The following is a 23,175-nucleotide window of genomic DNA, read 5'->3' as shown; positions in this document are numbered from 1 at the left end:
AACCATAACTAAAGATATATACAGAGGTAACCATAAGTAAAGAAATATACAGAGGTCATCATGACATAGAAAGTAAACTAAAGATATGTTCATAGGTCCAATGAAACAAAGATCAACAGTTCCTGAATTTGCAGGCATAGAAAAAAAGTCACATAAAATGTTTTCAAATATTCTTGTTCACAGACAAAACCATCAAATTAAATACCCTATAATAATATTCATCCAAAAATAAGACTACAATGTCTATATCTGGCATTTTGTAACTTTTTTCCTACATGTAATTGACTCCTTACAAAACATATATATTGTGACTTTTTTTCTTGTGACTTTTTTTCTGTGACTTTTTGCCTACCAAAATTGTGACCTTTTTCCTGTAATTTTTTCCTACCAAAACTGTAACTTTTTTCACCTTTACCATATAGAACACTGTTGTCTCTACTTGGCTATTTATTAGTCAATTTTCTTAAATTTCTGTGTTGAAAATAGGGTAACTTTGCTAAAAGTGCATGTCATAGCCACTGGATGAATTTTGATGAATGATGAAATTAAAGGTAAAAGATTGGAGAATAGCAACATATATTTTTTATTCATTGGAATGTAAATCTTTCCCACTTCCAAATTATGTCTTTTTAGACAAATTACCAAAACTTTTTAAAGGTTCATAAAGGTTGATTTGTCATTGAATGTTTATGATAAGTATATATAACGAAGAGAATTGATTGATTGATTGTTGGGGTTTAATGCCCGAGCAGCAATATTTCACCTATATTCAGGCGATGAACATGAAAGAGAAAAATAAGCTGAATGGCAATGGCTATTTTTGATAAATGTGCTTTATAAATAACAATAAAATGATGAAAATTGAATGTACCCATGTGTTTAGAAAGATATATCAAAATTTCAATTTTCAAGAATTATATTCAAATTAACAGTTAACCATTGTGTCTTCCTGTTTGTTTAACATTTTGAATGTACTACCAATTAAAAGATTAAAGAATCCTCGTTAAAATGAGATAATTTTTATTGTGTAATAATGAGTTTGAAATACCTAACTAACAATTAGTAGTTAACCAATATCATCAATTTTCCTGGGGCAATCAATGATAACTAAGAAGTAATCATTGATTTTTACAGGTAAATTTTGACATTTTATTACATTTTAGTATTTTGTGAACACCCCCTTCCTCAGATTTTTCATAATAACTTTGTCATTATGAGTTTGTTAATTATATAACTTATCTAGATAAAATCCTGAATAATTTCTCTTTTCCCAAGTATGCATAAGTGAAATGTAAACCCTATAGGCTTTAAGATTATCCAGTTTAATGACTGCAGAGGCATAGTTATTTTTGTACATTTATATATACACTTTGTTAGAACTGTCATATAGAGTCGTTGATCTGATATAATTGGAAAAATAAGAAAAAAAATTCTAAGCCCTCTATAAATTTAAAATATCGAAACAAATTTGGACACCTCCTCTTGTGATATCATTTTTTTTTAAAGCCACATTTTTTCTTCCATGGCTTCCTCATTTTCCGGAAAAGTCCGTCCTTGGTCTTTAATTTATATTTAATCTTTTCGACATTCTCTGATTTTTTCCACATAATCCTTTATTTGGCGGGAAATATCATTTTGACAAGTCTGAGAGTGAGAGGTAAGTCAACATACTTCTTTGGTTCACTTGTTAACCTGAGATAGTTAACAAACTGAATTTGTATACAACATTGAAAAAAGTTGACCACCTCATAGGGGCTTGTATATATTGCAAGACACACACTGACTCGCCTCTGCTTCTGTCTCTGCTTGTTATGTCTCATTGTACAACTACAAGCCCATGTGCCCCCTCAAGACAAGTAAACGGATCTGCAAAAATGTTTGATTTACTATCCAGAAAACCCGGGCCCCCCTTAGTGCTGTGCATTAAATTTACTACTGAGTACATTGTTTCTTTCAACAGTTCAATATGGGGATGTTATATCAGTAGAGGATGTGGATAGCTAACCTTCCATTTGGTAGTTTTTAATCTCCCTTGATAAAAAAAACTAGTGCTTGTGTAGTGATTGTAAAGGACACACTGGTACTAAAATTTACATCAACTTGAAAAAATATATCAGTTTTAAAAGCTATCATAATTCCCACCTCATGATTCCAACAATCTCCCCATCACCATCAATATACAGTGTGATAAGGGCCATTTACAGTTAAGTTAAGGTTGTGCATGTTTATTTCCCCAAAAGCTTGTTAACTGCAAAGTACAAAAATGTATACAGACAAAAGAAATCCTTAATTTTTTGTTCAAACTTTACATACAAATTTACACGTATTTGTGTTTTCTCACCTTGTAACTAGAATAAATGTTGGACTTCTTGTAGAACAGCTTATTATAACAGTAATTTATCAGAAGTGAGTCGATGTCTTACAAATGGAGTGTTGGGGTTTTAGGAAATATATGGTAAATTAGTGAATTCAACTTTTCCTCAGCTAATTTGAGGTTTTATGAAAGGAGATAATAAGGATGTAGCTTTTAAATTATATTTGATAAACAAATTTTGGAAGATTAGTCATGACCTTGTTTTATTTTTGCTGGGGGATATTTTCACTGGCTTTTGATGATTGGAAATTGATATACTAAAACACTGAATTTGCTTTGACATAATCATTTTTACATGGAAATTTGATATGAAATTTCAACTTTTTCAATGTTTTTGAGTAAACAGAGATGACAGAAGTATCAGGTTCCAGCAAAGAGCTATTGAACAACCAGTTCCCATGTCGACGGTCACAGATAAACCTGCTTTTATCTCTGTTTGGTGAGGTATGAATTACCATTTTATTTCATCCTGAAATTGACATACTCTATAATTTTTTATAGGGTTTGTAAGTCTTGTTCTAGTTTCACTTTTCTTTTCAGAATTTCTAATGTAGAACATATTCAAATCCAAAAATCAATCTACATGTACATTATATTGCTTTTTTTCTGTGATCTCAGAACCCTACATTACAATGCAAAATCTTCATTTTGTAATTGCAGTTATGCTTTTCTTAACATTTTTATCATGTAGAACTAGATGTCTGTCATTTTAAATGTATATAGGTATTTTTACACATTCAACGCTGTGTTAGTAATGATTCTCCATGCATTTGAATTGTGGAAGAGGACCCATTTTAATGAAACCACATGACGTGAGTCCCATGACGAGAGTTACATACATTGTACCCTATATGTAAGGAGTAGTACACAACATTTATGTCAAGTTTAATTACTGTCCAGTTTCGTGAAGTTTTCCTTGTTACAATGAACATGTGTAATGTTACACTTGTATTCAAGGTTGAAAAATAAAAATGTTAGTGAATGGAGGAGATTGAGGTACAAAAAACTTTAATGTATTTTCTTCTGTAATGTTTGTGTTCAATCCTCTTTATTCTTGGTATGCAAAAGTTACATATTTATGTCAATTTTGTAAAATTATTGTCTCTCCTCTAAAGCGTTTCCTGCATCACAGTTCCGTACCAGCTCTCTGCAGTCACTGTCTATTAATTTTGAAATTTCTTGTTAAGGTTTTAATGTTAAGTTTTCTGCTTATGTCAGTCAAACATGAATCACTTGTGCTAGGTCAATCATGTTGGGTATGCACTTGCATTAGCATTACTACACTACCCTTTCATTTCTGTTTCATGAAGATGTCCCACAGTCACTACCAAAATTTGAATAACAGTGACCATGTGCAAGATGTGAGACATATCCCTGTGATAACAGTTTATTTGTTTTTATTTTGCATAGAGACACCAATATACATACTCTAGTCTTTTCATATATGGCCACACAGGAACTGGGAAGAGTGCAGTAGTTACTAATATATTAGAAAAATATGAGGTAAGTTTTTTGGTGATAATAACTGTTTATTCATACTTTGTAAGGTCTTGTGGATGTATCTCCTTACAAGGTGCTTGGGAAATTCTTTTCATATTTGGTAGAACTTATTGTTCTGAATTGTAGATATACGTATTGTACAGCAGTATCATTTCGACAAATTTTGTAGAAATTATGTCTATGTGGAGTGTTAGTACTGAGATTCAAATTCAAAACTTTTCCTTACACATACATTGTATATATCTATAGTATTCTGTTCTTACTTAAAAAAAATGCCTTGGGAATATCTGAACAAGTAAACCCAGATGTTTCCTGCTGACACTTGTTATATTCAACCCCATTAAAATAGCATAAAGTGAACAGTGTTTGAGACTTGACCCATTTAAATCTAACGATAGAGGTAGTTTGTTCAAAGGTTTTCTTTTCAGGAGGGAAATTCCCACAATATCAGACAATGTTATATACCTTATAGTACTTTCTTTACTTCTAGTTGCCACATGTCATTGTTAACTGTGTTGAATGCTACAGTTCCAAGTTCATGTATGAGATGATTTTGAATAGTCTCCATGGCAACAAAGATCATGTGACAGATACATCAGATTTACTGAAATGTGAAAACATGAATGATTTTATCAGAATGTTTAAACAACTCACAGTTGAAAGAGATATGAATAAGGAAACAGTTTATATTGTAAATATTTGAAATACTACTGATTCAACAGGAATTCTCTCCCTTTCTCCATCATTTGTTGACACAATGCTCTGTTTATCTGTTTATTAAATGATATTGATGAAAAAAAATCTTATTTGAAGTTTACAATATTTGTTATCTTATATTTTTTTACTAATTTTGCTTAAATTACACAATCAGAAAGGTGTGTCTATATTTATTTCAGTTCTAAAATGACCAGTTTCTTAATATTTTTTAATAGACGCAGCCTATGTGTTGCACGAAATGTTGGTCATGTGTTCATTACTTTTTGACCTTGGCTTTGGTCTAAAGAGCTTTAAAGCTCATCATATTAGAATTGGAATTTTACCCTGCAGAAGATTCTTTTACCCACACATAAAAGCTGTGATTTAGAAGCAATTGACAACTAGAATTACACAATTACAATAATCAAAGAATATATACTAAGATGAATAGTTTTAGCAGGATACAAAAGATACAGTTGTAAATAAATAAATAAAATGCTTGATAAATTTACTGTTATAAGGGCTTCCTTAAATATCGTTGTTTATCAAATCAAAAGTTTGTGATTGTATAAAAAAAAGAAAGAAAAAAAAAAGTATTTTCTTCATTTCATATTATTTGTTGTTAGGTTTTAGACAAAGCAGAAAGGCTTAGAGAAATGGAGATGAATATTCTGCCAGCCTTCCTTAGACTTCAGGAATTGGTAAGGTTTACAAGTGTTTAAAAAATTGAGAAGGGCAGATTTGTGTCTGTTTGTGGAATAAACATAACTGATTATAAACTTCTCAGTGGGACATAGCAAGATCTTGAAAAACAACATGCAGCAAGACTAAGGACTTATTACGTGCATGTTTTTCAATAAATAGCCACAATGTCACAAAACTAGAAAATTGAGGAAAAACAAATTAGTTTTGAGTATTGAGATAAAGCTTTATCACTGAAAAATCTCTTGTGTTGGAATAGACATTATAAAGAACCATTTTAAGCTATACTGTACTACCGTACAATTATTTAGGTGATAAGGTTGTTATATTTATAACAGACTCAACAGAATGTATGTGTGATGTTGTTATCCGAGATAGTCTGGGAGAAGTACAGAACTGGATCTGGCTACTGTGAACCTTTTGTACTTAACTTCCCTGATTACACTAGTGGTATGTTTACACATTTTGTCATTTATAATGTGATAATGTCATATTTGAACAGAAAAATTTCTGTTGTATGTTCTGGCAATTTTTTTACATGGTTTTAAATGAACTGGGTTGTAAGAAACATAGCAATTTCATCAGTAAAACTATAGAACAAGTTAGTTACAATATTATTTGTAGCACAATGTTGAAATTATAAGCATTAATTAAACTATTCACTTATCAAAGACAAAAAAATGGCAGTTGATAGAACTTGACTTCTTAAGAACATTTAAAATTTTTCACATTTTATGCATTTTGAATTAAATAGTTTGAATGATGCTTCCTTGCAGATGAGTTGGTTGAAATAATGATGCTGGATCATCCTACAGAATATGATGAGAACTTCTATAGAATGTACCTCAGTCTGGTTCTTAGTGTATTTCAGATGGTCTGTAGAAACTTGAAAGAGTTACATCACTTAGTAAGTTTGTATACAAACACAGTTAATTCCAAAATATATCATTCTACTAGTCTAAGAATATTTTTCAACCTGAGATAATTTTCACTAATCATTACTTTGTTTGACGCACATTCTACTAATGGTAAAAATTTCTAATCTGAATATATTGTTTGGTTTTTATATGCTTCTATTTTGAGACAGATATTATGGTATACAAATGTTTGTCCATCTGTCTGTACATCTGTGTAATTGTGAAATACAGTAACTTAAGGTCCTCTTTTCTGATTTGCTTCATGTTACTTTTATCATGACAGTGTCAAGGTCCATACTTTTTTGTAAATATTCAATTTTCTGCTACTAAGTTATGAAACTAAAGCACCCTGGGGAAAAAGTGTTTTTTCTATACGTTATGTTGTATCTTAAAAATGCCTTAGCCAAATTGCTGCAAGCTTTACATAAGTATTTGTTATGATGGTCTATTACGTAGACATCCATTTTTAGCTCACCTGGCCTTTGGCCAGGTGAGCTATTGTCATCACTTGGCGTCCATCGTCATCCGTCATAATTGTTAACAATTTTTCAAAACTGTTCTCCTCTGAAACTACTTGACCATTTGGAACCAAACCAAATGTTCCTTGGGGTATCCTGCATAGAACTGGTGTGGGGATTTTTGATCCATTGAAAAACATGGCCGCTGTTACTAAAAATAGAACAAAGGGGTGAGACAATAGTTTTTCACATACATCTCCAAAACAGTTAGGTTTAGCCAAATTTTGACAGGTAAAAGTGTTCAGCATGATGAGAACTATCTGTGGTCAAATTTTCATTTTAATCTATTAAGCCATGTTGGAGTGATTGCCCTTTTTCAATGTTTTTTTGTTGTTATTTCTTTAAAAAAACTTCTCCTCTGAGACTACTTGACCATTTGGAACGAAACTTGGTATGGATGTTTCTTTAGGTATTCTGCATAGAACTGATGTGGGGATTTTTGATCCATCAAAAAACATGGCCGCTGTTACTAAAAATAGAACAAAGGGGTCAGACAATAGTTTTTCTCATATATCTCTAAAACGGTTAGGTTAAGCCCATTCTGAAATGGTAAAAATGTTCAGCATGATGAGATCTATCTCTGGTCAAATTTTCATTTTAATCTGTTCAGCCACGTTGGAGTTATTGCCCTTTTTGGACGTTTTTGTTGCTGTTTTTAATGTTTTTTCTTTCAAAAATCTTCTCCTCTGAAACTACTTGACCAATTGGAACCAAACTTGGTATGAATGTTCCTTGGGGTATCATGCATAGAACTGATGTGGGGATTTTTGATCTGTTGAAGAGCATGACTGCTGAAACTAAAAATAGAACATAGGCATCAGACAATAGTTTTTAGCATATATCTCCAAAACGGTAGGGATTAGCCCATTCTGAAAGGGGTAAAAGTGTTTAGGATGATGAGATCTATCTGTGGTCAAATTTTCATGTTAATCTATTATGGTCTCACTAACCACTTCTAACGTTTCCATTACTTTACATGTTAAAAAAGTAATTTTCAAAGTCTCACAGTGAATTCCCAGGACAAATGACATCTTAAAGTTGCATACCGTTGCGAGGCTTGGAAAGTAAGGCTTCCAAAATCATTATGCTAATGGTATGATGATAGTAGAAATTCTCCACAAAATTTACTTGAATAAATAATACTAAAAATCCACATTTTTACCTGTTCTGCTAACTGACAGCATGGAGGCAAATTACTCACACATGTAAACAATATTCATACACTTTTGTAGTTAATTACATATATGATTTTAAAGTACTCATTCTCAGCTTTATTTTGACTACTTTTAATCACAATACACACAAATAATGCACTTACAATGCATATGTCTAGGTTCAGTGTGTTTTTGGTACTACATAGGGGGTGGCCATTTGACCCGGAAGTGGTTAGTGAGACCTAAGCTGTTGTTGGAGTTATTGCCCTTTTTCAAAGTTTTTTGCTATTTTGAATGTTATTTCTTTCAAAAATCTTCTCCTCTGACACTATTTTACCAATTGAAACAAAAACCCGATATAAGTGTTCCTTGGGGTATCCTGCATAGAATTGAACTGGGGTTTTATGATCCATGGAAGACCCAAGCAGTGGGTGGCCGGAGCCAAATGTTGTTTTCAGAACAATTGAGGTCATGAACTCATTTTCTAAAAACGTATGTGTTGATTTTTTTTGTTCCTTGGGGTATCCTGCATAGAATTGAACTGGGGTTTTATGATCCATCGAAAAACATGGCCACTGTTACTAAAAATAGAACATAGGGGTCAGACAGTAGTTTTTTGCATACATCTCCAAAACCGTTAAGTTTAACCAGATTCTTTCAATAGCTGAAATGATCCTTATTTTTAGGACTACAAAAGTTCTAGGCATAAAATTTGTCAGACGCTTTCTTTTAAGAGTAATTGCCCTTGACAGGAGAAAATGACAGGTTTTTTTTTTTTACAGTTTTCAGCCAATGTCTTGATAGATTTAGACTTTCATTTACTGAAATGATACTTATAAGTCCTATCAAAGTTTTCTTGAGTGGAAATTGTTGGACAACTTCTTGTTTAATTTATTGTCCTTGAAAGACAAAATTCAACCAGGCGAGCGATTTAGGCTCCTGGGGGCCTCTTGTTTATATATGAGCTACGACAGTTGTTATGTATTGCTTTAAGGAGTGTATAAGAATCCTTTGTCAGTCTCTTCATCTGATCACATTTTGGTAAGCACAACTCTTCCTAAATTCCTCAAGGGACTTTGATTTAATTCTAAAGGAGGATAAGGCATCACATGTAGATATACATGAAGGAATATGATAGATGTTAGGACTCCAAATGGAAATAATTCAACTTATGGGGTTTCCATAATTCCGCTTTTAGCTCTATCTGAAGGGAACTGTTCGGGTGGTCTCAGAGTAGCATGCTCTTTTCAAGTGTGGGAGGTCATGAATTCAATTCTCAGCTAAGTCACACCAAAGACGTTCAAATTGGTAGTAATGCCTCATCATCAAGTGGAAGATATTTAAGGAGATAGATCTAGGGTAAGGGACTCAACTCTTGCAAATCAATGGCACATTTGTATTCAGCATTTGACATCAATATCATGTAAGCATCAAAGAAACTTGACCTGATTTCTTTCAGTTTCAAATGAAAGCTTGATAGGCTTTGGTGAAATTGAATATGATACACATATCACTGATTTCATGAGTTATCTCCCTTACAGTGATTGGGATTAAAATTTTGACAATGGGACTATGGCCCCCTTACCCTTCATTTCAATGTTGCAGAACAAATGTACAATGTCGCATAAACAAACTTTAATTTACACTGCAGATTAATTGTTGATTAAGTCAAAATGTTTGTAATTCAGTATTGTATATAACTGTATCATAAGTCAATGTCAATTAATTGTCACATCAGATCACTTTCCTTTTCTGTTAGAGTTTTTATACATATGTGTTTTCTAGTGCTTAATCATAGTCCACTCGACCACAGAATCCTTTGTTTAGGTGAGAGCCTATTTCATTTTATTTGCTTAATTACAATCAAATTTTGTCCATTTATCTTGGAAATGTTTTGATGGGGCTTTAGGACTAGATGACATGACTCTACCATCATCAATATTTTCAATAGGAGGGTTCAGAATCATGTTCAGTTGGCAAGTCAGTTTCTACTACAATTGCAGTTTGATTCTGGTTACCAACATTAATATTTCTTTTGTTTCCAAAAGATAACTTGTTTTGTTTTGGGTCAAGCTTTAAAAAATTACTTTTATGGCAATTTTCAATTTCAAATGGGACCACCAGTACATACTTTTCTGATATTATTGTGTTATTAAAGTTCTTTAAAAGGTCTCACTAACCACTTCCGGGTCAAATGGCCACCCCCCTATGTAGTACCAAAAACACACTGAACCTAGACATATGCATTGTAAGTGCATTATTTGTGTGTATTATGATTAAAAGTAGTCAAAATAAAGCTGAGAATGTGTACTTTAAAATCATATATGTAATTAACTACAAAAGTGTATGAATATTGTTTACATGTGTGAGTAATTTGCCTCCATGCTGTCAGTTAGCAGAACAGGTAAAAATGTGGATTTTCAGTATTATTTATTCAAGTAAATTTTGTGAAGAATTTCTACTATGATCGTACCATTAGCATAATGATTTTGGAAGCCTTATTTTCCAAGCTTCGCAACGGTATGCAGCTTTAAGATGTCATTTGTCCTGGGAATTCACAGTGAGACTTTGAAAATTACTTTTTTAACATGTAAAGTAATGGAAACGTTAGAAGTGGTTAGTGAGACCAAAGTACAATATTAATTGTTCATCTTTCAAACATGTAAATGATGAAGAATTTACAATTCCAACAAATCACAGCAAAGAACCATTTCATACCCTGGTCTCCAAATCCCCTCGAAAACATGGCGATCAAAACACCTGCATGTAGCAAATAACCTTTTTAAAAGACATGTTCATGCCTTTTTAACTGCCACAAGTAGCGGACAATACTCCACTATCAATGATGGAAACTTAATGTGCGCACATGACACGGCACATTAGTCACTCAATGCGCCATTTGAAGAGGAAATGCAACTATGGCACATGGCACACAGTAATACCTATCACTGCCCTTACCTTAGGACTACCTTTTAGGGGGATAGAGAAACGACTGGTTAACTCAGAGTCGGAATAATGTGTCCAAGTGGGGTGGGATGCTTTCCTACAGGCTGTTGCTAATGTGAGGTAGCACAATAAGGATCCAGCTCAGTATTTCCAACTAGTACACTGCAGGGTCTGTTTGATTGGTAATTGTTCTCATCCTGAAATGCATGGAATGTTGAACCACAATCAATCAATCCATCCATGTGAATTGACTATTTCTTTATGAACTTGCTGAAAGTATTTCTAGTTAAGAGGGGACGTCAAAGTTTTAACAAATGTATCATGCACTCATTACACATCTGTTTATTTTTGTTCTTAAAAAAAATATTGTGAACATGTTCCACTATAAACTCCTTTATAACAAGGCATAAAACCTTGGTTATAATTTTGCTCTTGCTCTCTTTCCAATATGATTGTTCCAGTGTAATATTTGAGAAATAATAACCTTTGTATAATTTTAACAGGCTCGACTGAATTTCCAGAAGTATGCAGAACCAGTCAAGAATGGTGAAGGTAGTTTATCTAGTCTGTGTTGTTAAGAAGTGCAGCTATTCGTATTCTATAAACATATTTATTTTCGGGTATTTTATTAAATGAACATATTCTTGAGTACTTTTGAAAGTCACTCATTTTACAAATCATAGCTTTAAAACCAAAATTCATTGCTACTTTTGTTTTCTGTGAAAATAAATATGGCACAGTACATGTATATATATTTATGCTTTACAACAGGTTTTAGTCAATTTTTCTCAGGTGATTTGGTACATATTTGATGAAGCTTTGCACCATAAGAGATTTGTTCACATTATGAAACTTTGTAAAAATATACATCATAGGGCAAACATTAAAAATGCCTAACAATCTATTATGACAATTTATGATTGTAATTGTTGAGAAAGTAATTATCCTAAGAATTATACCCTTGCTTTCAAAGAGAAGGGCAACACTTTTTTGCCCTTGTCCATGTTTCAGTCTGTAACATTTTCCTCACAGTTTTCTCAGCAACTGCTGATCACTTTCTTTAGGTAACTTAAGGTGGTATCCATTTTTGGATGAATTTTACAACAACTTCCTGTTTACCAAAGATTTCGTTTATTTTCCTTTTATTAGGATTGAAAGCTGGGGTATCATTAGTGAGCCATCACTCACAGATTTCTTGTTTGTACTGTTTTCTTGATTTTACTCAAATGATCCTACTAAGTTCTTTTATTGTTGATTCCAGTTTTCATAGTATTGTTTATTTGCACCTACGTTTATAATGGCTTAATATATTGAATTTTAAGCAACAATAACTGACACTAGAAAGTTGTGGAAGAACATTGAACCTCATCTGAAGAAGGCATTACAGACTGTCTACCTCAGGGAGGTCTCTAGGTGAGAACTTTGAACACAGGTGATTTCCTGGTGAGTACTATCCCAAGGATGTCCACAGGATATTACTCTCAATGAGGTCTTCAGGTGACTATTTTTCCTCAGAGAGGTCTTTAGGAAAGTAGTTTTACCTGTAAGAGGTGTTTAGAAGACTGAATATACCCCTGGTTATTTTCAGGGTAAGTAAGGTGACTACTTCTACCTCATGGAGATCTCTTGGTGAATATGTCATTAACCTAACAAAAAATTAAACATTTTTAGTATATACAATTTTTCTGTTAATTTTAAGGGTCATGTTCCTTATATATAATAAGAAAGCACTATACCTTAGTTATTATTTCAGATATTGGCTATATGTTAAAATACACAAGACAAACCACAGGACTGCTCCTTAAGTATCTCATAATGATGTATATCTTAAAATTGTTTGAAAGAAAATGCACTTCTGAATTTTTAGTGTTAACAATCAAAAAGCTACTATGAATTTTTTTCTGGATAATTTTTTTTTCATATTTCAGTTCACAATGGGAGAAAATGCAACAATCAATTGAAGCTGGACAACCACCAGCTCTACAAGGTTTGTGTTGACACGTTTTTGTTTACTGTCATTGTAGAACAGAAAAGATTGTAATCTATGTTAAAGAGCTTAAGTACGGCTGTTTATAAAATGTTATAGATGTACAATATATATTATACCCCAATCAACAAGTAATTGGTATATTGGAATCATCTTGTCCGTCCGTCTGTCCATCCTTCCAAATTTTGTTTGAATTATCTTTGCCCCCATTGGATGGATTTATTTCAGATTTGGTTTGTAGCGTTATATACTATGGTTTACTTTTATTTTTTTTTTTAGTATCATTTTTTTTGTGGGTATAGGAAATAAAGACATTATGTTGCATGCTTGTTGGATACTGAAAGCATACATTTACTTTTTGCTGACATTTGAATCCCAACACTGACACTGGCAACAGAATTGATTTTAATAATGAATAGAAACTATATATATGATACATCTGTAGGGAAATTATGACTCCCATTATGATTTCCCTGATGAGAAAAAATTCTGAAAAGTTGAAATTCTTTTGAATGAAAAATTCAGGTGCCATTGCTAGGTCTTAGTTGAACAAAGATGGTAATACTAGTGGAGAGGTGGAAACAGCAGAGAATACTGAAAGTCACTTTTATCATACACTGACATTACTTAACTTAGGTAGCCCCAATCACTATTAATTGATAATAAACAATTGATTTATGGTTTAGTTGAACAATGAAGGGGTGACAGAATGTCAACTGCTCAATGTAGCTTCTATCTATGACACATGTAGAATGCTTAGATTTAAAATCTTCTTATTTGAGTTGATTTTCACCCGCAGAGATGATTAATTGTCGAACTCATGGTTTATACATGTAGAAAATAAATACCTCACAAATAATTATGAAACCACAGTAGTGTACAAGTGGGGTATGGCTAGGATGACAACTTTATGTTATATCTGTTATACTCCCACTGGAGGAGTCTGAGGCATATAGTGATTCTAATGTACATATTAGCCTGTCACACTAATAGTTTACAGATGATGATATTAAAACCACTTTAAAATCTTTCATTCTCGCAATGCTTTGGACCAAAGAATTCTGGTTTAATAGTGTAAATACTTTTACTATCAATGAATGTAGGGTTTTTCTGTGTATAAAATTATCAAAACCACAATGATACAAGGGTATTAATATTTTACAATATATATACTTTAAATTAACCACATGTATGGACATGAATTTCTAAAATTGAACTGTAATGTTTTTGATCAAAGTCTTGAACGAATTAGCTATATATATGTAAATACATTTTATAAGACCACTGAAAAACTTCAATCAATGTTTCTTCCATGTGGTATGTGGAAGATGCCATGTTTTATGAATTCTTTTTGCACACTACCAATGAAAATCACTTAATTTTGTACCCTTACGGAATAATGTGGTAATGAAACCATAGTAAAATGTTTTTTTAATGTTTATTGTAGGTATATCATCCAGATCACATGTGGAACTTCCTTATTACTCCAAGTTTCTGCTGATAGCAGCATATTTAGCCTCGTATAACCCTGCTAAAACTGATAAAAGATTTTTTGCCAAGGTAAGTTACATCTATGATAATTGGGGTTTCTTATGGCCTTGACTGTCCTTAGAGATCTGGCATGACCAGCAACCCCTTATGGGGATACTGTTAGTATTAAACAAATGGTGTTGGTGGCAGAGTGATATCTCACTAAAGAACTTAGAGAAGTCCTACTAGAGGCTGGGTTGCTTTGAGCTCTGGCCTACTCCCAGATCTCACCCAGGTCCACTATTGCAGTGGAGTAACATGTTGTACAAATGCAAATATAGCATCAAATTTATGACATCATCAATAGCCAAAATGTTTCTTTAACTAATACTTAAGCTTAAATATATATCCTATTAAATGGAAAAAAGAAACTGTGCACCCTTTTATAAGTTTGATAATTTAAATACAGAAATCTTTTAACACATTTATGTTTGTATTCACATTTCCTTAACATCTAATTTTCATGATTGGGAATCATAACAAAACTTTCTTAGCAAGAAAAGATAAGGGGTGGAAAAAATGTATTTACAACTAGACTACCCTATTGCCTTGCCATTTTGTAAAAATTCAAGCCGATATCTGCAGTTTTAAGGATTTTGTGCACATTTTAAGTTCTGTTACTATTGAAGTTAAATGGGAATGCACAGTTTCTTTTTTAGCACATCTAAAAATAGCCAAAGGCCATGTGAGCTATTGCCATCACTTGGAGTCTGTCATCGTCGTTGTTAACAATTTTTCAAAACTCTTCTCCTCTGACACCACTTGACCAATTGAAACCAAACTTGGTATGAATGTTTCTTGCGGTATTGTAAATATAACCGTAGTGGGGATTTTTGATCCGTCGAAAAAGATGGCTGTCGTTATAGAGCATAGGGGTCAGACAATAGTTTTTTTGCATCTATCTCCAAAACAGTTAGGTTTAGCCAAATTCTGACTTGGTAGAGTGTTTAGCATGGTGAGATCTATCTGTGGTCAAATTTTCATTTTGATATGTTAAGCCATGTCGGAGTTCTTGCCCTTTTTCGACATTTTTTTGCTATTTTGAATGTTATTTCTTTCAAAAATCTTCTCCTCTGACACCACCTGACCAATTAGAACCAAACTTGGTATGAATGTTCCTTGGGGTATAGTGCATAGAACTGGAGTGGGGAATTCTGATCTGTCAAAAAACATGGCTGCTGTTACTAAAAATAGAACAAAGGGGTCAGACAATAGTTTTTCACAAGTATCTCCAAATCGTTAGGTTTAGCAAAATTATTTCTATAGCTGAAATGACCCTTATTATAAGGCCTTCAAAAGTCGTCAGGGATCAGAGTTGTCAGGTGACTGCTAAGAGTTATTGCCCCATTGTTTTTTTTTTTTTACAGTTTTCAGCCAATATCTTTAAAACTAAAAGAAAGAAACTTTCTATCACTGAAATGATCCTAATGATAGTCTTACCAAAGTCTTCTTGAGTCAAAATTGTTGGACAACTCCTTTTCAAATTTATTGCCCTTGAAAGACAAACTTTAATCAGGTGAGCGATTCAGGCTCCTGGGAGCCTCTTATTTCAATTAGTATATACTAGAGTTAATTTATGAATGATGAGTAAAGTTATGCCTCTTTGTGTAGGTATTGCACTTAAAGGCTTCAACAATGTAACATTCTGCACTTGAAACTTTCTCATGTATCATTGTAGTAATAATCGTATGTTATGCACAAAAAGTTTTTGTCTTTGTATTAAAATATGAAGTTAGTAGAAATTAGATTTTTTAGGGGTTTTAACAAATTTTATAAAAAAAAAAAGGTTTAGAGTGGGTATTTATATCTCAGGGATGATTTTTTTTTTGCTCTTTAGCAGAATTCCACTAATTCAAATCTGGATTTTACTGTTACAATTTTTTTTTATTGTATAGTTACTTCTGATTTTGCCAATTTTGGCTTTGTTTGTAGACTTTGTGAATTCATCCCTGATATCTTAAAATCAAGCTAATTTTGCTAACCATATGATGCCTAATCTAATCTGTTTAAGTCTAATAATCATTTATACTATTTTGACTGAAAAGGAGTTTTCCAGTTACCTCCCTCTGCTAAGTATATTACTGTTATTTTTGTTTTAATATTTCTGTTAGTACTTGTTGTTTTTCAGAATGCTGGCAAAATGAGTAAACAGGCAAAACTAATGAAGAAACATGAAAGGGTAAGTGAGCAGATTGTTTTTTTTTTAATTAGGCTATTTAAAAACAATTTCTTGGTTCTTACATCCTCCCTCATCTCTTTTTCTGGGATCTCATTTAGACCCCCCCCATAGCATTGATATATTTATGTAGAAACACCTTCAAATATTGTTTTGCCTCTAAACAATGAGAAATATATCTTCACCTCTTAGATGATCTTCCTTGAAATTTGATGCTATAGTCTGTTTACCCTACTTGCAGGAAGTTGAGGTTTTGATCCCTAGCTGAGTCATGCCAAAGACTATAAAAATTGTTGTCACTGCTTCTCTTCTAAGCATGTGGTGTGTAACAGGTAGGGTGAAGACTGGTTGGTTTGGAGCCAGAATAATGTATCTGAGGGGGCTGTCGACTTAATTAAGCAGGCACATTAAAAATCAGGCTCAGCAAGTTGGACTTGTTGGTATCAAGGCCTGTTGGATTGATCAAACATTTTTGTCCTGAAACTCACAAAATACATATTATGGGATGTATATCAATCTACTGAAATTTAAATTAGTTAAGGGCTGTTAGGATCTGTTACTCTGATTCTGTTACTTAGATGAGATACTCAATCTGAGCTTATTTATACAGCTAATTTTGCAATGCCTCATTGATCAAACAATCAGTCAAGGATCTGTTGCTCTGAACATAATGTGATGATAAATTATTCACACAATTTACAGAATGTTTTGTTTTTTAACTCCTTACACAATTAGTTTTGTGGATCACATCAGGGTCTGTATGTAAATGGGATGGCCAAAAAATGGATCTTTTATTTTCAACTCATTCAGTAATAGCCTGTTCTATCAAATATCCAGTCTTCCAGTAACAGTTTTGTTTAGTCTGACCTCTTAATAATGCATGTAGTAATAAACTATGAAAGAATTATTGTTTACAAGGTGCCAGTTTCAAGATTTTGTTAAACCACAAATATCAAATATAAAATTTCAACTAAAATCTTACAGCTCTACTGAAATCCAAAGATTTTCACAAGTTGTTGCCCTTAGAAGGTTAGAGATGATGATATTTGGGAATTTTAATCTGACAACTTGAAACCATAATAAACAGAAAGAAACTTTCAATTTTTGAAATAATGCATATGACATAGCCTTAAAGGTTTTAGTTGCTGGAATATTTACTTATTCCTGACATCAAATATTTGCAAAGTAAAGAAATGAGTTTCAGATGAGTGATACAAGTGGTTTAGGGCCTCTAGCTTTGAATCTTTACTTTTTGTCATGAAAGAAAAAAAAACTATTTCACCTACACAGCAGTAATAATTTTAAGTCAGTATTACTTTTCTGTTGTTTCCTGTTATACAGATGCTTTTTATGTATTTAATTTTACTTGATCTATTTTTAGGCCAGTAATCACATGTTAGGTCCCAAACCTTTTGCTTTAGACAGAATGATGGCAATATTTTACTCAATAGTAGAAGGCAGAGTTGCACCTACAGCTAATATATTTATGCAGGTTGGTATCTGTAGGATTGTCTATTCTTGGTGCAAAATAAGATGATTTCAGCCTTTATCTCTTTTATGATTCACTTGCATTTATGATATTAATATTGCATTAAGGGATAAAGGCTATTTGAGGATAATCCCCATTTACATAAACATTGAATTTTGATAATGCATGCTTTAAACAGTTGCAGCAACAGGAAAAATATTGCAAATTCTTCAAATTTGCAGTAAAACTTGAAGACTTTTGTTACATGGTCAGGTTTAGGTATTTATTTTTGAAAGATGCAGAAAATCTGTCAACTTGAATAAGATCTCTAAGTCATTGTAATATTTTAAGAGGGTGTCCCTGCAAAAACCAGATAATGGGTGGCACATTCAAAATATTTTTAGCCATTTCATATCCCAAATGCATCCTATCTCAAAGTTGAATGTTGAGTCTGAATTAACTGTATTGATAAAAGAAAGAAACATAGAAAGGTTTGAAATTTATTGGAAAATGGGAGATAACTCTTTAATTTGGACAAAATTTGGTTGCTATGTTAGGGAACTTTAAACTAATTTTCTGAGCCATCCATTGTTGATTTAATAAAAGCCCTTATACTGTTTGACCTACATATCATACATGTATAAACAATACATTCAAACAAGCAAAAATCAGTGGGATTAAATTTACATCATAGGATCTGCCAGATTTTTACATGTACAGTCTCTTTAAAATAATGAGAAAAAACTGAGATGTAACAAGATTTGTTTTCACTTCCCCTTGTACCCAAGTTCACCCTTTATATTAGAAGAAGCTTTTTTACTAGGAAGTAATTTACATTTATAAGTATCTTCTGAAATGTTTATCCACAATCTTCATCCTTAAACTACATCAGTTGATTAAGTATTTTTTAAATTGTAATGTCATTTATAGTTATGTATTGCTTATCTCAAAAAAACTATGAAGTGACACTAATTTTTTATGCATTGGGTTTTCATGTTATTATTGAAACAAAAAGGGTTACCATAGTTACAATATATAGTATATCTAACACTGACCTATTATTTGGCTATTTTGTTGATCATTCTTACTGACACATTTTCATTAACCAGATTGTATTTTTTGTAGATTTCCTCATTAGTAAGTTTAAACTTACTAGGACAAGTAGCAAGTGACGACCAGATTGATTCACCTAAATACAAATGTCTAGTCTCGTTAGATTTTATCAAGTCTGTATCTAGGTAAGAATACTATAAGTACTTATGATGAGTTGTGTTAAATCTGTCATGTGCTTACTTCCTATTCCTTGAATTACTGTCTGGAGGGTACAAATGTAGGTCATTATCAATTCTTAAGGAAAATGCCAATTTTTTTCATTTTTATACCTCTTTCACAAAATGTTTATTGAGCAGTATGACATAATTATTCTGTCTTGAATGCACAAGTCTTATCTGCTGAAAAATAATAGTGTAATAGATTAAAAAATTATTTTGGTACATTTACCAGGGGAGATAATCCAATATCTGGGGATTTACACTTTAGCTTGGAAGCATACCACCCTATAACGGTATAAAGTAAATTTCTTTGTATGTTCTAAGAATGTTGTTTTCAGACTGATTTTGTGCTTGGTGCTTGAGAGTTATAAGTTAACCTGACAATGAGTTGTTAAACCTTGAACAGATGCATTTACTTCTTTGTATAAAAAATATGAATTTGTGTCAATCAAAATGGATGTAAAACTTTTACAGTACAATTTATTGTGCATTGTGAACTGAGGACACTACAACCAGGTGGATACCCTAAGAATGAAATAATGCACCCAGGGATTCAAATTTACTTTCCAATATGAATGGTATCTTGTAGTTAATCTTCTACTTGAGGAAATCCAAAACTCTTTAATAAAGTGTCAGTAAAAAAGATTGACGGTCTAGGACCAAGGCAACTAAAATTTCAAAGGTTCTATGTCAGATATTGACCACCAGTAATTTAACTCCTGTTTACATTGGGTATTGGTTCAGTTGATGTGTAATTCTAGTGCAATAAGTTGCCAAGGCTATTGATTTAAAATGGACTAAGTGTGTTTACCTGTAGGATATTGAACTTGAAGTAATGATGACCCACTTAACTTCAAAATAGGCTTTTAAATTACCAAAAAATGAAGTTTTTAAATTGTAGTCATGATTTGTCAATTGCAGACAGGAAGTGCTTGCAGAAAAAAGTGCCAAAATTAAGTATCTTTAGACACGAAATTGTTCACACTCAGAAGCTAATGAACAAAAAAATTTTTCAACTCATAAATATACTTAACCCATGGGTGAACATTTAATTTTCATAAACAGAAGTTTCTCAGTCCAAAGATTTAGTGGTACAGAACAAGAAACATGTGATTGGAACTGCCCCCTTTCTTGCTGCAATGTGATTTTGGAATTTAGAAGTGCAAGTATCAGTGTGAATGTGCACAAATAAGCTCCTTTGTCTGTCTGTCACACTTTTTACATGCACTCATTCTTACATTTCTGAATTGATTTGAATAAAAAATTTTAACAGAAATTGCTTACATGAATATCTCTGACAAGTTATGGAATCAATGATGACTGGATACTAGTACAATGTACTGGTGCTTGAGTTATCTCCCTTGGAAATTGGGATTTCTATTAAATTCACAACAGATTTAAATTGAATTCGTAGAGATAGGGCATCAGTGGCACCTCATATAGATAGGGGGTCTGAAACATGAATGATTCAAAATCGTTTTGTTGGAAATTATCAACAATGACCTGCCTATATTGTTAGAGTTAAAACATTTCTGTTTTTTAACCATTAATATGAGAACTACATTTTTATAGTTTGGTATTGTAAAACGTAAAAGATATTTGTTTATTATTTAATACGAAAAAAAAATTATTGAAATATTGATTCTTCTTCAGTAACACATTGCTTCTCCGCACAAGATGGTAAAATTAAGATTTTTAACACATGAGCTTAAGCCAGCAACTCAGCATGTAAAAGTCTTAATTAAACCATGGAAAGTGGAGAAATAGTCTAAATCCAGAAGGATTGATGGAGAATTGGTTTCTCTCATGAAATCTGTACGAATCTTGGATAATGTAAAATGGAGGGAAATCTCCTTCAGAAATTTAATCACTGGCTTAGTTTGGGAGAAATGATATTGATATCTGCTATCCAGTTTTGATATTTTTTATATAGATAAAAAATTCACATCCAAATGAAAAAGTGGTGTAACATCTTGTAAATCAAAGAAGAGTCTGGGTTGTCTTCACTGTTTTATTGTTTCAATATAAATAAAGTCGTACGATAATTATTCAAGATATTGAAATTTGTTAATGAAAATTGATGTTTTTACTGGTGAAAGCTTAAAAGTAAGGGCAACTGTAATTTAATGTCTAATTTTTTTCCATGATAAATAAATAACATGAAAGATTCAAATGTCTTTTTAGTTTAATGTGAAAAGTAAATCAGAAATGTATGTTGAATATTTTTTTGGCCCTTTTAGTTCCACTACTGATAGTGAAGTGAAGTTGTGAATCCAAAAAATGATTGTTCCATGCTTCTGATTGATGTGTACATAAAATGTACTTTATATACTAAGGTAGTGGAATTTGTATGTAGCATTTTTGTTTGATTGTCAATTATGATAAAATTAAAGTGAAGTACATTGGCAATACTTTCTTGTGATTAAACACTTGATAATATTGTCAATTACATCAATGCTGAAGTGGCTACTTGACACGATAAAATGTTCACTTTTGATTCCCTAATGAAGTACCAGCCTAAGTATTAATAAGCTTTGCCTTGTGGAAATCAAAGTTTCTTGACATATTCACATAAAAACTTCTTTTGATATTCTGTGCACCTGGTTAACTATGAACTAAAGCTAGTTCGTAAAGTTTGTATAAAGAATGTTTAAACAATTTCTCTTTTTTTTTTTAACAATTATTCTCTTGGTCTGTAGGCTTCGCTTCATTTTTAATTGGGTTTTCAATTGTGAAATCAGGTCAAGTATTTTTTAGCTCCCCTTGCCTTTAGCCAGGTGAGCTAATGCCATCAGTTGGCATCCATTGCCGTCGTCTGTCGTTGTTAACAATTTTTCAAAACTCTTCTACACTGAAACTACTTGACCAATTAGAACCAAGCTTTGTATTAATGTTCCTTAGGGTATTCTACATAGAAATGTTTTGGGTATTTTTGATCTGTCAAAAAATATGACTGCCATTACTTAAAATAGAACATATGGGGTTCAGACAGAAGTTTTTCCCATATATCTCCATAACTGTTAGGTTTAGCAAAATTCTGACCGAGGTGTTCAGAATGGTGAGATTTTTCTGTGATCAAATTTTCAGGTAAATTTGTGAAGACAATGAAATTTCTTCTTTACTGCGCTTGTCTCCCTTTGTTCTCTTCCTCTAACTGGAAGACTTGACTATCATTTTTTTTCATTTCCAGGACCGTCAACTTCGAAGTAATGAGGTATCTCTATGACTTTGTCTGACTGAACACACTATCATTCTGCTGGAAGGACACAAGTTACATTAATTGTGATGAAGGACATTTTGTGATAAAACCTTGCTTGATTGTGAAAAACAGTGATGAGTTTGTAACACTGGTACTAGAATTATGATGTTATAAATTCAATGATCTTAGATTTATTGGACTGAAATGTAACGCCATATCATATCATATCTTTATGGAAAATGATGACTAAGCAAATAAAAGTGTTTCTATTTACTATTTTGTGACATAATTTAAATCTAGATTTTGATGGCTCTTGATATAGTAGAAAATTCCTATGTCTAAAAGACCCTTTTGTGGTAACTTGATGAGCATGCTCAGTATACACTTCCGCAAGATAGGGCTTGGGTAGAACAAAAGAATTTTCCTTGCGGAAGTGTATATTGAGCATGCTCTACGCATCCCACCCTGATCATCAGTGTTAAACTATAATCAATCAACAGTGTGTTTTCTTCTATCAAATCCTTTGTCTTACAAGTACATTAGTCTGAGACCTAGGTCAATCTTTGACTCAAAATTCCATTCCAAGCATAGACTGTCAGTGGACTTGGCAAACCTTGAAACCCAGAATTCCCATGATATCTTAGCTTACACTTTGAAAAATCTTACTAATAAATTTTGCACATGGGACATTAACAGGGTTCGATTTTTAGCTCACCTGGCCAAAGGCCATGTGAGCT

The 23,175-nt window shown here is 32.4% G+C and overlaps 1 protein-coding gene across 1 annotated transcript; it reads left to right on the top strand.

Annotated features, from left to right (window-relative positions):
* Positions 1 to 1,599: 1,599 nt before the first annotated feature.
* Positions 1,600 to 22,711, top strand: LOC148627672 (origin recognition complex subunit 5-like). The gene is made up of 15 exons (XM_088576920.1): positions 1,600 to 1,657; positions 2,721 to 2,818; positions 3,785 to 3,877; positions 4,365 to 4,565; positions 5,197 to 5,271; positions 5,611 to 5,722; positions 6,049 to 6,179; positions 11,311 to 11,359; positions 12,130 to 12,220; positions 12,736 to 12,794; positions 14,242 to 14,354; positions 16,453 to 16,503; positions 17,882 to 17,992; positions 19,094 to 19,206; positions 22,430 to 22,711. Exons 2-15 carry the CDS (start codon positions 2,723 to 2,725, stop codon positions 22,473 to 22,475), a joined length of 1,341 nt encoding a protein of 446 aa, XP_088433046.1. The 5' UTR covers positions 1,600 to 1,657; positions 2,721 to 2,722; the 3' UTR covers positions 22,476 to 22,711.
* The last annotated feature ends 464 nt before the right edge of the window (positions 22,712 to 23,175 follow it).

Source organism: Perna viridis, chromosome 1 (genome assembly GCF_037379345.1).
Source record: "Perna viridis isolate PV_CMFRI_1.1 ecotype Kerala chromosome 1, ASM3737934v1, whole genome shotgun sequence".
Lineage (NCBI taxonomy): Eukaryota > Metazoa > Mollusca > Bivalvia > Mytilida > Mytilidae > Perna > Perna viridis.
The sequence above is the reverse complement of the archived record's forward strand: the minus strand, read 5'-3'. Positions and strand labels throughout refer to the sequence as shown.